The 12080-nt window shown below is 51.2% G+C and overlaps 1 protein-coding gene across 2 annotated transcripts in view; it reads right to left on the bottom strand.

Moving 5' to 3' along the window:
• Positions 1–9394, bottom strand: part of BMPER (BMP binding endothelial regulator) — a 205420-nt gene extending 196026 nt beyond the window's left edge. For both annotated transcript variants that reach the window (XM_081102095.1, XM_081102096.1), the window contains exons 1-2: positions 8803–9394; positions 7694–7779 (exon numbers count right to left, since the gene is read on the bottom strand). In XM_081102095.1, the coding sequence (XP_080958221.1) occupies positions 7694–7779; positions 8803–8935 (219 nt within the window). In that variant the 5' untranslated portion in view covers positions 8936–9394. The remainder of the gene's footprint in view (positions 1–7693; positions 7780–8802) is intronic.
• Positions 9395–12080: the final 2686 nt, after the last annotated feature.

The raw sequence follows: 12080 nt of genomic DNA, 5'->3' as shown, positions 1-12080 counted from the left end.
GTTGTCACTGTGAGTAAGAAGTGAGAGCTGGCACCCGAAATAGAATTTTTAGAGTGAGCTCTGGGAAGTAAACCAACCAGGTAGCAGCGTCCTGCTCCAGAGACTCCTGGCTCCACTGTGGTGGCTGCTGCAGGCTAACTGCCGTGTCTTGCTGGGCATGGTTTAAAGCAGGGGTGGGCAAACTTTTTGACTCGAGGGCCACAATGGGTTCTTAAACTGGACCGGAGGGCCGGAACAAAAGCATGGATGGAGTGTTTGTGTGAACTAATATAAATTCAAAGTGAACATCATTACATAAAAGGGTACGGTCTTTTTTTTTTTTAGTTTTATTCATTTCAAACGGGCCGGATCCGGCCCGCGGGCCGTAGTTTGCCCACGGCTGGTTTAGAGCCTTTTGATCCAAATATTCTAGAACTAAAAGGTGCTCAAAGACATTCAGAAGGGTGAGCCCCAATGGTTTACCCCAAAGCCTGCTTCCCATTCCTGCTGCCCATCTGCTCCACCTGACCACTGCTCACTCCTGGACGCCCTAACCCAGCTCCAGCCCCTGCACACTCTGAACACCCCCCATAAAAGCACCCAGAGGAGCTCACGTAAAACACAACTTTTAAAAAAATTTTTTTTTTATTGATTTCAGAGAGGGAGAGAGAATCATTGATCAGCTGCCTCCTGCATGCCCCCCACTGAGGATGGAGCCTGCAACCCAGGCATGTGCCCAGACCGGGAATCAAACCATGACCTCCTGGTTCATAGGTCGATGCTCAACCACTGAGCCATCCCGGCCGGGCATAAAACACATCTTATTGGATCATATGACTGCACAACATATTAAGTGGCTCCCCCGATTAACGAGCGGAACTAATGTCCTTGTTACGGCACTCACGATTCTCCCCTCACCGGCGCCCACCAAGCTTTTGACTCGGGCTCCATCAGAGCTTTGGGTGCAGGGCACTCCGCCATTCCTATGGGTCTCACACATGTACTTCTCTGTGCCTTTCCCCCAAAGGGGCCTTGTCAGGACCCCCGCCCCCCGCCCTCCAGGCCCTGGGTGACCCAGTCAGAATGCATCTACAAGTCCCTGAGCGCCTGCGGCTGGGTCGCTCCTGTAAGACGTATTATGCCTGTGTCTGTCTCCCCCATTCGGCTACAAGCAAGAATCCGTCCTGTTGGCCTGGGCCTCCCCAAGGTGCCCACGCGGCACAATGCTTCCAACACAGCGCAGGCTAAGAATAATAACATGAAATGGAAGGGGAGAACCGAGTGTGGAGAGAAGGAAGAAAGAATAATATTATGGAGTTTATAACCTGCGATCCCGAGTGCCTTGAGTGCTGTTTTATAGAATTAGAGCTGAAAATCAAGAGGTCTTAAAATACACACCCAGCTCATTGGCTGGACTTGGCTAAGTTCAACAAGCACACTTGACCCCCCGGTGCCACGAAAGGTGGTGTTATTTCTATTCTTTTATGGCACAAAGGAGTCCATATGCAGGCGGTCGGACAGAAGTCCCGTGGAAGAGGGTGTGAAAAACTGATCCCTGTATTTATTCAGCGGATTGTTACTGATCGCCTTCACTCGCCATGGTGTTGCCTGGCCTGGCTTTTCCCAGCACCGGGTCCGCCCCATGTTAGTGTCTCACAGAATTTCCTGCAGGCGAATCGCAGAACGCAGTTGATTGCGGATGTGCGCTGGAAAGAGCGGGTGTCGCCAAACAAAATGAAAGGGTGTTTCCAATGGGGTGGGGCCGGGCCGGGGAGCACGTGCGTTAGGCAGCAAAACCCACCGGGGTCTGGATGGAGGGCCTTCCACCAGGCGGGCCAGGAAAATCCCCGCGATGCCAGACCACTCGGCAGTTTTTCCAGAATTACAGCGCTCCTGGGTCCCAACCCTACCCCGCTGCCAACAAAAGTACAAGTGAAGGTGACCCCACAGGCCCCGAGATGTAAATACTCCGCAGAAAAGTGAGGCCCCTCTGCCATGGAAAGTTTCTTTTTAGTGCTTAATGGAGAACAAGAGGAAAACTTATCCCCGGGCCCACAGACCGCTGACCAATTAGGAAGCAGCGGGGCGCGGCCCCGTCCAAGCCTGGAGAGACAGAAACCCCGCTAATTGTTACCGACTTAGCCCCGGTCATGCCTCACGGTGGGTGGGCTTGGCATCCTCATCCCTCCGTCTCCTCTCCACCAGCTCCCCTTTTTTCCCTTTTCTGATGAGGCTCTGCAGCCTGTTCCAGGTGAGGAAATGAGAACTGAGGCAAGAGCGTCATCGTGAGAGACACTGTATGCCGGGCCTTAGATGCTCTATCTCATTTAATCCTCACGGCAGCCTGTGGGCTCAGCACTGCTATCCACCCCACTGTCCAGACGAGGAAACTGAGGCTTCGAAAGGTGAGGTGACTTCCCCAAATTCACCACCAGTAAGTGACAGAGCCAAAATTTGAATCTAGGCCTAGCTGGTGCCGGAGCCAAAGCCCTTGGCGAAAATGACATGATGCCCACCAAAAGCTACCTGGACTGTGTCTTCCTTTGAAAGGGAACTCCCAGTTCCACACACAATATGAACTATGAGACCAGACCGCTCTAAAAGCCCCCGGAGAGCACCCAGGTCAGCTCTGCGGAGGTCAAAACCACTCTGAAGTCGCTGGAGGTATTTTTCAACATGTTTAAGCAGCGAACTGGTTTAGTGGGGAAGGCACCGGCTTCACATCCCAGTCAGTCTCTTAGTAACTGTGTGACCACAGGACATTTGCTCTGCTCTCTGAGCCTCAATAAGGCATCGGTAAAAACAATGGCCTCAGAGCTGGTGTTGGTGAATTGGCCAACACAATGCCACAAACTAATTACCTTTCCCTGAAACTGTTCTATTGAATACCTTGTTCCATGGAAAGGCAATTGGTCACAACACTTTCTACGGAAGGAAGGAAGGAAGGAAGGAAGGAAGGAAGGAAGGAAGGAAGGAAGGAAGGAAGGAAGGGGAGGAATCCTGATCACTTCCTTAGTGAGAATGCAGTCTAAAAATGATACAAAGCAATTTTCGAAAAATTACTGCAACCTATGTATATGTGCTTATATTAAGTGCTGTATCTTTCTGAACACATCTGGATTCCTTTATCTCTCTAGCTCTCTCTCTCTCTCTCTTCCTCTCTGCCTATCTGCACCCCAACTCCTTTCCCCCTCTCTCTCACACACACATGCACACTCACACGAATTGAATCCTGATGCAATGTTATCTCTCTCATTCCCAAACATGTGCCTAACACTTGTTCAGATAATAGATATCTTTTCTCTAGCCAGTTAATTTGAACAATAAAAATACATGAGGATTTTATAGAGATAAGGCCCCCAAGAGAACCCAAGATGCTGGTAGCTACTTGTTCGGTGATGGAAGACTTCTGTGATTAAGAAGTGGAAGACAGCAGACAAAGTCTCCTGTGTTTTCACCGCTTGCTGGGCTCCAAGGGAGGCGGGGGGCGGGGGGGGGGGCAGGGGGGGGGCTTTGTGTGACACCGAATTTCACGTTGCTTTTCATGGGCAGAAGGTCCACTTCAACATGGCACCATTGGATTTAAAAGAGAGAATTTAAACCTCGGAATAATGTTTTTCGCTGAACAAAATGTCTGCCAAACTAAGCTCTCTGGCTGACTTCTGGTTTTCGGAGTCCCGGCCTCCGAAGCTGTGTCGGGTTTCCAGGACTGGGCCGAAGGCACCGGCTTGGGCCACGCCCTCTCTGCTCCCTTTAGGAAAAGGGGTGAGAAGTCGGAGGACCCCACTTCTCAGGGCCACTGGGTGGCTTTGGGGACGCCCGAAAGAGCCAGGCAATTGCTTTACACTCCTGGTCTGGATGCGTCTGGCTCCGGTGGGCTGGGCCTCAGGGACAGCACTGATTTGCTTCCCCAGACATCATGGGAAAATAATTCTAGCAAGAACGGGGCAAAGAAACTCACACACACCAGCAGTGAGTCTGGGCCCGCCTTCCTGCGCCTCTTACAAGACCATTTTGTAAGGCGGTGAGCAGCCCTGCTTTGCTTCCTAACTAAACAATGGAACACTTTGCAGCTTTCACCCTAAACTGCCTCCTGCTCCCCCAGATTTCAGGCCAGGGGCCGACTTCTCACCTTCCCCCTCGAACAGAGGCACCCAAGCTTTTTGTCCCACACGCTTTAAAGCGATAGCCATCACCAGCTAACAAACAGGTTATTCTTGGACCCCGGCTGGTTCTGGCAAGGTGCTGGGGGCCATGCAGGCGAGGCTAAACGAGAAGAAAATTCTCCGGTTCTGCTCGCCGGGGCCACTGCCCTCGCTGTCATCCTCAGAATTCCCACAGAAATGAGCTCATTCCGCCTTTGAAACATTTCGGAGCTTAAAAGTTTAAATCAGGCCAAGTTGATTTTGTGGGGTTTTTCAAGCTTTTAAAGCGTAATTATATGCAGGACTTTGTGCCACCTATTTCCTCCCAACTGTAACATTTTACGTCTTTTTTAAGCATACGTTGAGGTTAGCTTTTTTTTTTTTTTTAATACATGTTATGAAATAAGATATGAGCTTATGTTCAGTCTTAGGTGCCTTTCTGCCAAAAGGCTGGACCAACACAAACTAAATATGACTATTTTCTTTATCCAAAGTACAGTTTTGACTATTACATACCCTCTTAACATACGTACACAAAACCAGCTCACAACCAGAGCTCCCCACAGGTCAGCCGACCTCCTAACGAGACTTTCCTTTCATCTAATCTGATTAACAAATGTTAGCTAAGCGGGCTCCTGAGAGACTCCAAAGAAAAAAACAAAATAACTCAAAGCGACGCCAAGTAGTAAAGTAAGTGGACGGTCTTTCCACCTTCTCCTCGCTCTTCCACGTGTCCACTCAGCAAAGAGCCTGTTTCACTTGCTAGTAGGCATGTGCCTTGGAGCAGTGGTTCTCAACCTCCTGGCCCTTTAAATACAGTTCCTCATGTTGTGACCCAACCATAAAACTATTTTCGTTGCTACTTCATCACTGTCATGTTGCTACTGTTATGAATCGTCATGTAAATATCTGATACGCAGGATGGTCTTAGGCGACCCCTGTGAAAGGGTCGTTGGACTTCTAAAGGGGTCGCGACCCACAGGTTGAGAACCGCTGCCTTGGAGGCAGAGGAAAACCATGAGTTCCAGCTCCGATATTTGCTAAAATATGCCTTTAACTTCGCTGACCTCAGTTTCCTCATCTGTAAAATGGGGGTAAAGGCTCCCAACAGATTTTTCAGAGGATTCAGTGAAATAATGCAGACGTAGATAAGCGCCACAAATAAAGTGGCTCATAAGTATTAGCTGCTACCGCTAATATTATCCATCTGTGAAATATATCAAAACCCTAGGTATCAAAATGCTAAGCAGCCTCGTGGCAGTGGGGACCACTCCGACATCCATGGGCTGCAGTGGAAAGTTACAAGAGCGTATACAAATAGAGATCTGGTCATCCATCTATTCTTACTCAATATTTTTGAAATATATTTTTATTGATGTCAGAGAGGAAGGGAGAGGGAGAGAGAAAGAGAAACATCAATAATGAGAGAGCATCATTGATCAGCTGCCTCCTGCATGTCCCCCACTGGGGATCGAGCCTGCAAACCCGGGCATGTGCCCTGACTGGGAATCAAACCAAGACCTCCTGGCTCATGGGTCGATGCTCAACCACAGAGCCACGCCAACCGGCTATTCTTACTCCATTTTATCAAGTCATTACAAATGTTTAGGAAGCAATAATGACTATGATAACTTGGGGCCCAGGACCCCAAACCCATGCACGGGCCACAGAGCACGTGACTGAGCCTTTGCTAGGGAGAGGCTCCGAGACATCTTCTGAGTAACTTGAGTTGGGGCGCCAGAGTTCCCACTGAGCACATTTCAGAAGAATTCCACCAAGGCAGATACCTCCGAATGTTACTTCAAGACATACATAGACCTGCTATCCTTCTAAGCTTAATCAATACTTTTCTGAAATATACATGATTTTCACTGGATTACCAGCAGATGCATTTTTTTTTTCTCTCTCTTCTGAGTCACTCCTTACTCTCAAAGGGCAGGATTGTAGCCCTGATCAGATGATCAGTAAGGCCGCACTTTGAGAGAAAGAACTTCTTCCCGCCAGGGTGTGGTCCCAAGAAGGGGAACGCTCTGTGGGAAATTTTTCATAATGGAATTTGGGAACCTTGTGCAAAACCCAAGCGGCCCATTTACACTTTAAGCACAGTAATATCGGGGAGGAGAAAAACAATATTTTCACATGTGCTCAGCGCTCCTAGCACATTTACATGTTCGCCGGGGTAATTTCCTATAAGGAGATTAAGATAAAATAATTCACTCACAATATCAAGATAAGTGAAAATGAAAGGAAAGTCATATCCCCCCCCCCACACACACACACACACACACTGCATTTGTAAATATATAACTGCGTCAAAATTCAAATGCAGAGCTTCTTTCCAACAGGTCATTTAGTGAAAGATCATGAAGGGCAGCTCACAAACACAAAATCTGAAGAGCTTGCCTCTCGGAGCCCTTCCCTATCAAGGCAGCAATGTTTCTCTTCCCGGGCGGGGAAAGGCATGGTCACCTCTGATTCTGCTGGTTCCCTTCGTGAGCAGAACCTGATCATCATTTGATCCAGGCACGCACCTTCACCCACTTATCATTTCGCAACATTGACCTCATCTCTCGTCATGAAAAAGTTTGGGTAGCTTAAACCCAGATGGCTTGGCTCCCACCTACACAGAGAAGAACCCCTTCGCCAGTTCCCTGCAGAACGCTGATCTGATCACAGACCTTCACCTCTCTCTTTGCAGTTTCGCACTGCCGCCTTCGTGCATTTCCAACAGGGTTTTGTGGTGTGTAGCTTTTCATCCAGGCTTGCCAAGAGTGATTGGCAGGTAACACTCCCTTAGACAAAAACGCTGCTCTTTGTGAGTCTACATTTCATCTCAGAGATTCCTATTCCTATAACTTAATCTCCCCCATGTGGTTACTTACTAGTTCTTATCATTAACTATTAAGCTAAAATAAATTGAAACAAATTCTTTTTTTTTTTTTAAATCTACTGCCACTGCCAGGGTTAACGAAGAAGCTGACAGCCAAGCGTCATTCTCTATTAAGAAGCCAACGTCCTTCCTGACTCATGTTTCCAAATCCAAAATATCAGGACGGTTTTTTGAGAGTTTAGGCTCTAACAGGCCAAGAAATCCCAGGTTACATCTTGTCCTCACGTTTGCCTTTTGTAACTGTCACTTCTCTATCCCCTTGTCACGCACCTTATCACTGGTAAGATACCTACATGTTATCTCGCCATTTTCACACTGAGCTCAGATGACAGAATCAAGGCAGCAAGTTTGATGGCGCCTGCAATTTGATGGCAACGGCCATTCCTGGGAGCAGACAGTGCAGATGGCAATTGTCACCGAGACAATGCCATACAAAGTCCATCCTTAAAGTTACTTCTGTAAAGATGAGGTCAAAGAGAAGAATTCCCAGCCAGATGACATAGAAATTACCAAAGTCCATAAAACTCAGAAATTCAACTGAACTCCATTCTCCAGCTATGCGCAGTTTTCTAATGAACAAAAACCATGTTTAAGATCTGGTTATATAATTACATTGAATGGGTTCCCTGGTCAGAGGGAGCAATTGGCTGGCTTCCCATGACTTGCCCTCCCTACTTACCAAGCAGACGCACATTATACAGGGGTTGTCTGTGATAAACGGGATCTGCAGGACTTCACCTTCATTTTCACATTTTGCAACAGAACCTGAAATGAAGAGAAAAAAAAAAATATTTTAAACTTAGCTTATTGGCATTATTACAAAATTTAAAATTTTTACACTAATGCTTTTTGAAATGACTACCCAAATTTCAGAAATTCCTAATGAGTTTTAAAATGATCAAACTCACCAGAAATAAATATAATTCCACCCCTCTTAAAAAAAATCTATCCTAAATAGTTTTATTTGAACAGGTTTTTTTTTTTTTTTAAAGTACTGTAGCCATAGGGATTAAGCACAATTCATGGGATCTTTAATAATACCCCTCCTTTATGCAGGCATTTCAACTGAACACACACCCCCATGTGACAAATAAATTCAAATTGGCCATTCGGGTAGATTTTAAATTTGAACAACATTCAGGACCGCGTCAATGAAAAGGCCTTTCTATGAATCTGCCTCTTATTGTCTTGATTTGAAATCACATCATCTTTCCTCTTCTCTTAGAAATTGACTCAATATTTTCTTTTCTGCACCAGGTGTCAGTAAAGTATGTCCTTCAGAATAGCAGTTGAGGCCCTCACCTGCCGGGAAGCATGTAATTACTATATCCCGCTATTATTACCCTTTTAAAATAGGGTCGTTTCTCTAAATTCAAGGTCTGAAGAGCGGGTGCTGTAAAACGCACTCCTAACACGAGATATACTGGAACCTTAGAGGGTCAGAAAGAAGGATGTGTGAAAGACGGTGCGCACTTTCCCTTACTTGTACCGGGGCGAGTAGGTCAAAATAAGGGTTGAGGGGGATATTAAAAACAAATCAAGGGGTTTCTTCCATTCAGATGGAAGAATTTCTATCACTCTATTGATGTCAGCATCCTCTCCGCCCTTAACCTACTCACTGCCTCCCACCCCTTAACCCCGCGGGCTTCGCTTCATCCCCACCAGCCAGAGAGGGGCAGGCGCCTAGGTGCTCGCTCCGAACCCTCCATCCCCGGGCGCGCCAGCGCCTCCTCTCCCAGGTACCCAGCCGGCGCCCGGGAGGCCGGTCCCTCCAGCCCCCTCCCCTACCTGTCAAGAAGGAGGAAGCCAGAGACATGGGGACCCCCGAGCAATTGAGCAGCAGCAAGACGCAGCAGGTAATCCCGGGCGAGCGCCGGCGGGGACGCTCAGCCAGAGCCCTGACGGCGGAGAACCAGAGCATCGTCACCTGGAGGGAATCCCGGCGACTGCAGGTCCCGTGCGGCCGCCTCGGCTCCGCCACCACCGCTCGCGATCAGAAAGGGCTCTCAGCGGGCGAGTCGGGAGACAGTCCGAGAAGGAGGGAGGCGGGCGCCCGGGAGCAGGGGGGGGCGGGGAGGGCGGAGAGGCAGGGGGGACGGGAGGGGGGGCGGGGGAGGCGGGAGAGGGAGGCGAGGGGTGGGGTGGGGGGCGCCCGGGAGGAGGGGTCCTGCGGCCAGGCTCCTCCAATGCGGCTTTTTTTAGGGAGTTGCTCCCGAAGCTTAGTCGTCGGCCTCCTCGCCAGATAGGGGGCCGGGAGGAGGGGGTGTCGGAGCGGCCGGAGATAGGCGGACGGGACTGGCAGCGCTGCCCGCTGCGCACCGCGCTCCGCGCCGCCAGGGCTGCAGCCACTGCCCCGGGCGCTGCCGCCGCCGCCGCCGCCGCGTCCTCCGCTCCAGCCTCCCACCTCCGGCCGCCTCGCCGCTCTCCGCCCGCCGGCGCGCACGCTCGCTCCCGCGCCGAAGCCTGGGCGCACCGGGAGCCTCCGGGAACCCGCTGGGGGCGCCCGGGCGCCGGAGCCCCGCGCCCGACCCGTCCCCGCAGGGCGCCCTGGCTCCCGTGTCCCTCGAGGGAGGCCACCGGCCGCGGAGTGCAGATGTGAGCGGGGCAGGCGTGTCTCCGCCGCCCCACGCACTCGGTGCCTCCTCCCTTTGCCCAGGGAACCCTCCCCTAACGGGGATGCCGCGCCACCCCTGCTCACGCCGGGGTGCCCCAGTTCTAACAGGGGAGCAGAAAGTGGGGTTCAGGGGTGCCATACCACTCCTGCTCGTCCCAGGTGCCCCAGCTTTGGGAAGGAGCGACAAACGGGGCGCAGGGGCGTGGGGGAGGCGCAACTTTTCACTTTCCGCTCTGCTTCCCTCTGGCGGGGGTGCGACGGCGGACTCGCGGGCTGGGCGGACGGAGGGGTCGGGATCCGCGCCCTGAGCTCGCGTGTCTGCGCGTCCCGACACCACGGGGGGCAGAGGCAGAAACGACACGACACGCCGGGACGGTTAAAACACGCGCGGAGGCGAGAGCTCTTCAGCCCCGAAAAAGAGGAACAGTGGCTCCGAGACTCCTCCCTTCCAACCTCGGGCGGGCCCGGCGGGGAGATGCCCTTTGACTAACCATTCATTCACCCGCGAAAAGGGAGGGGCTCGCCCGGCGGCTGGGAGTCCTGTCGCCGCGGCCCCGGCTGCGCCCTAGTCGCCTCGCAGCCGCGGGTGTCGGGGTGTCGGCCCCCAAGCCCCGCGCGTCCTCCCGGCCGGATCTCGGCCTCCCGCCCTGGCCCAGGCGCCCTCGGCCCAAAGGGGGGTGCAGCAGAGGAAGGAAGGATTTTTGTAACCAAATTATGACGGTGCGGTGGGAATCAGGGGGTGCTTGGGAAGTGTGGGGCCTCATGGTCAGTGGTCCTCGGAGCTGACCGTGGTTCGCCGGCGTCCTCTCCCCGAGACTGGAGACTGGGACCCGCACGCCATCCTCCCGGGTCGGCCTGGGTGGATCCCGGGGGCTGTCCCTGGCTCGCCCAGCGCTTTTCTCAGCGGAATGCGCGCACCTAGGAGTCTCCCAGCAGAGCGGGCTGTCTGCATTCCCAGAGACTGTGCCTTTGAAAATAAATTAGTTTGTTTGCTGACACATTTAGTCTAGTTTCATCTTAACCCCTCCCCGCTTCGGGGGAGGGGACGGTGGTGTTTATTTGTTTTCGTTTTTTTCGAGTGGTTTGGAGGTTTCACTTAATTAATGCAGCATTGCCAACATCCCGGCACGCCAAGGAGCTCACAGGAGCGCATTGCTCTGACGTGGGAAAAACAAGAGACGGGAAGGCTGTCATTAGCTTGGCATGCTCCATTTCCTTCTCAAAACAGATTTTTAGGGTAAAACTTAAATTAAAAGATGAAAGATGATGTGTGGTTGGGTTCGCGCGCCTCCCCCCCCCCCCCTTCAAATAACAACCATGGCCAGGCAGCTTCTTGAAAATCAGAGTGTGCTTAATGTGTTTACTAATCATAAAGAAAGAGAACGTGCAAAAAAAAAAGAGAGAAAGAAAAACAAGAGAAAAAAACAGCCTTCCAATCTATAGTGACTGCCAAAAAAATATAATCAGAACTTATCACTACAGATAAGTACCATCAATTGAAAACACTATCTCCTCCATCTACAAAGATTCCCCCTGCAGGTTTTTTCAGATAAGGGTGTTAATGGCGACTTCAGGAAATGGAATAGTGGGGCGGCTGGGCGGCCTTTCCTTGCCCTGGATTCAGCAGTAGATCGGAATTAGTACACCTTATGGACTCGCAGGACCTGGGAAGAGATGCGGGTGACTTATTCTGATAGGCCTCCCCTGGCACCGGTCACACAGCCTCCAGGTTTCGCATGACCAAGTCCTTCATGAGGAACCTCGGTGTGTGTGGCACTTCTCTACCCAGGAGCCTGGTGTTTGGGGGTGCTCTCCCTGAAGGTACAAATCCCCAAGCCATCTGGAAAACCCTTTCGTCTACCCGGATGATGTACAGAAGCCTTAGGCAAACGCTTCCTATTTGTCTGTCTTCCTATTTGTTCTCATCAGCTGCCACCAGTGACCTCGCTTGCTGTCTTCTCAGCAAATGGGCCCACCTTGTGAAAGAGCATCCTTCTCCCCAAACGGCTGATCAGAACGCGTCTGAGTGCACCCACGGCCGCCGCCGCCGCCGCCACCCTCCAAGGGACTGGTCTACAGCTGCCCGCTGGTCTCTGCCTACACAAGACTGAGATAACGCTGGGGCCAGAAAAGAACCAGAAGACCAAGCAGGCCTCTAGGAAAGGCACATAGATCTACTTTCACTTTTAAAATACATGGCAGCACTATCCAAATCCAAAATGCTCTTGCCAGAAATCAAACCGGGAACGACGTGTGTTTGGCTCTCTGTTTATGACGCTTTTCAAGGGGATGGAGGTCATGGGTCCATAAGACCATGTGTAACTCAGGGCCTGCCCCGTCTCAGGCAAAGCGCTGCCTCCTCCCCTTTAGGGTGAAGTATAGAACCGAACCAGAGTCAACGGGAGCCAGGCCTACACAGGCAGGAGAAATTCTCTCCAGCTCCTTGCAAAGC

Source organism: Myotis nattereri (assembly GCF_964212035.1).
Source record: "Myotis nattereri genome assembly, chromosome: 11".
NCBI lineage: Eukaryota > Metazoa > Chordata > Mammalia > Chiroptera > Vespertilionidae > Myotis > Myotis nattereri.
The sequence above is the reverse complement of the archived record's forward strand: the minus strand, read 5'-3'. Positions and strand labels throughout refer to the sequence as shown.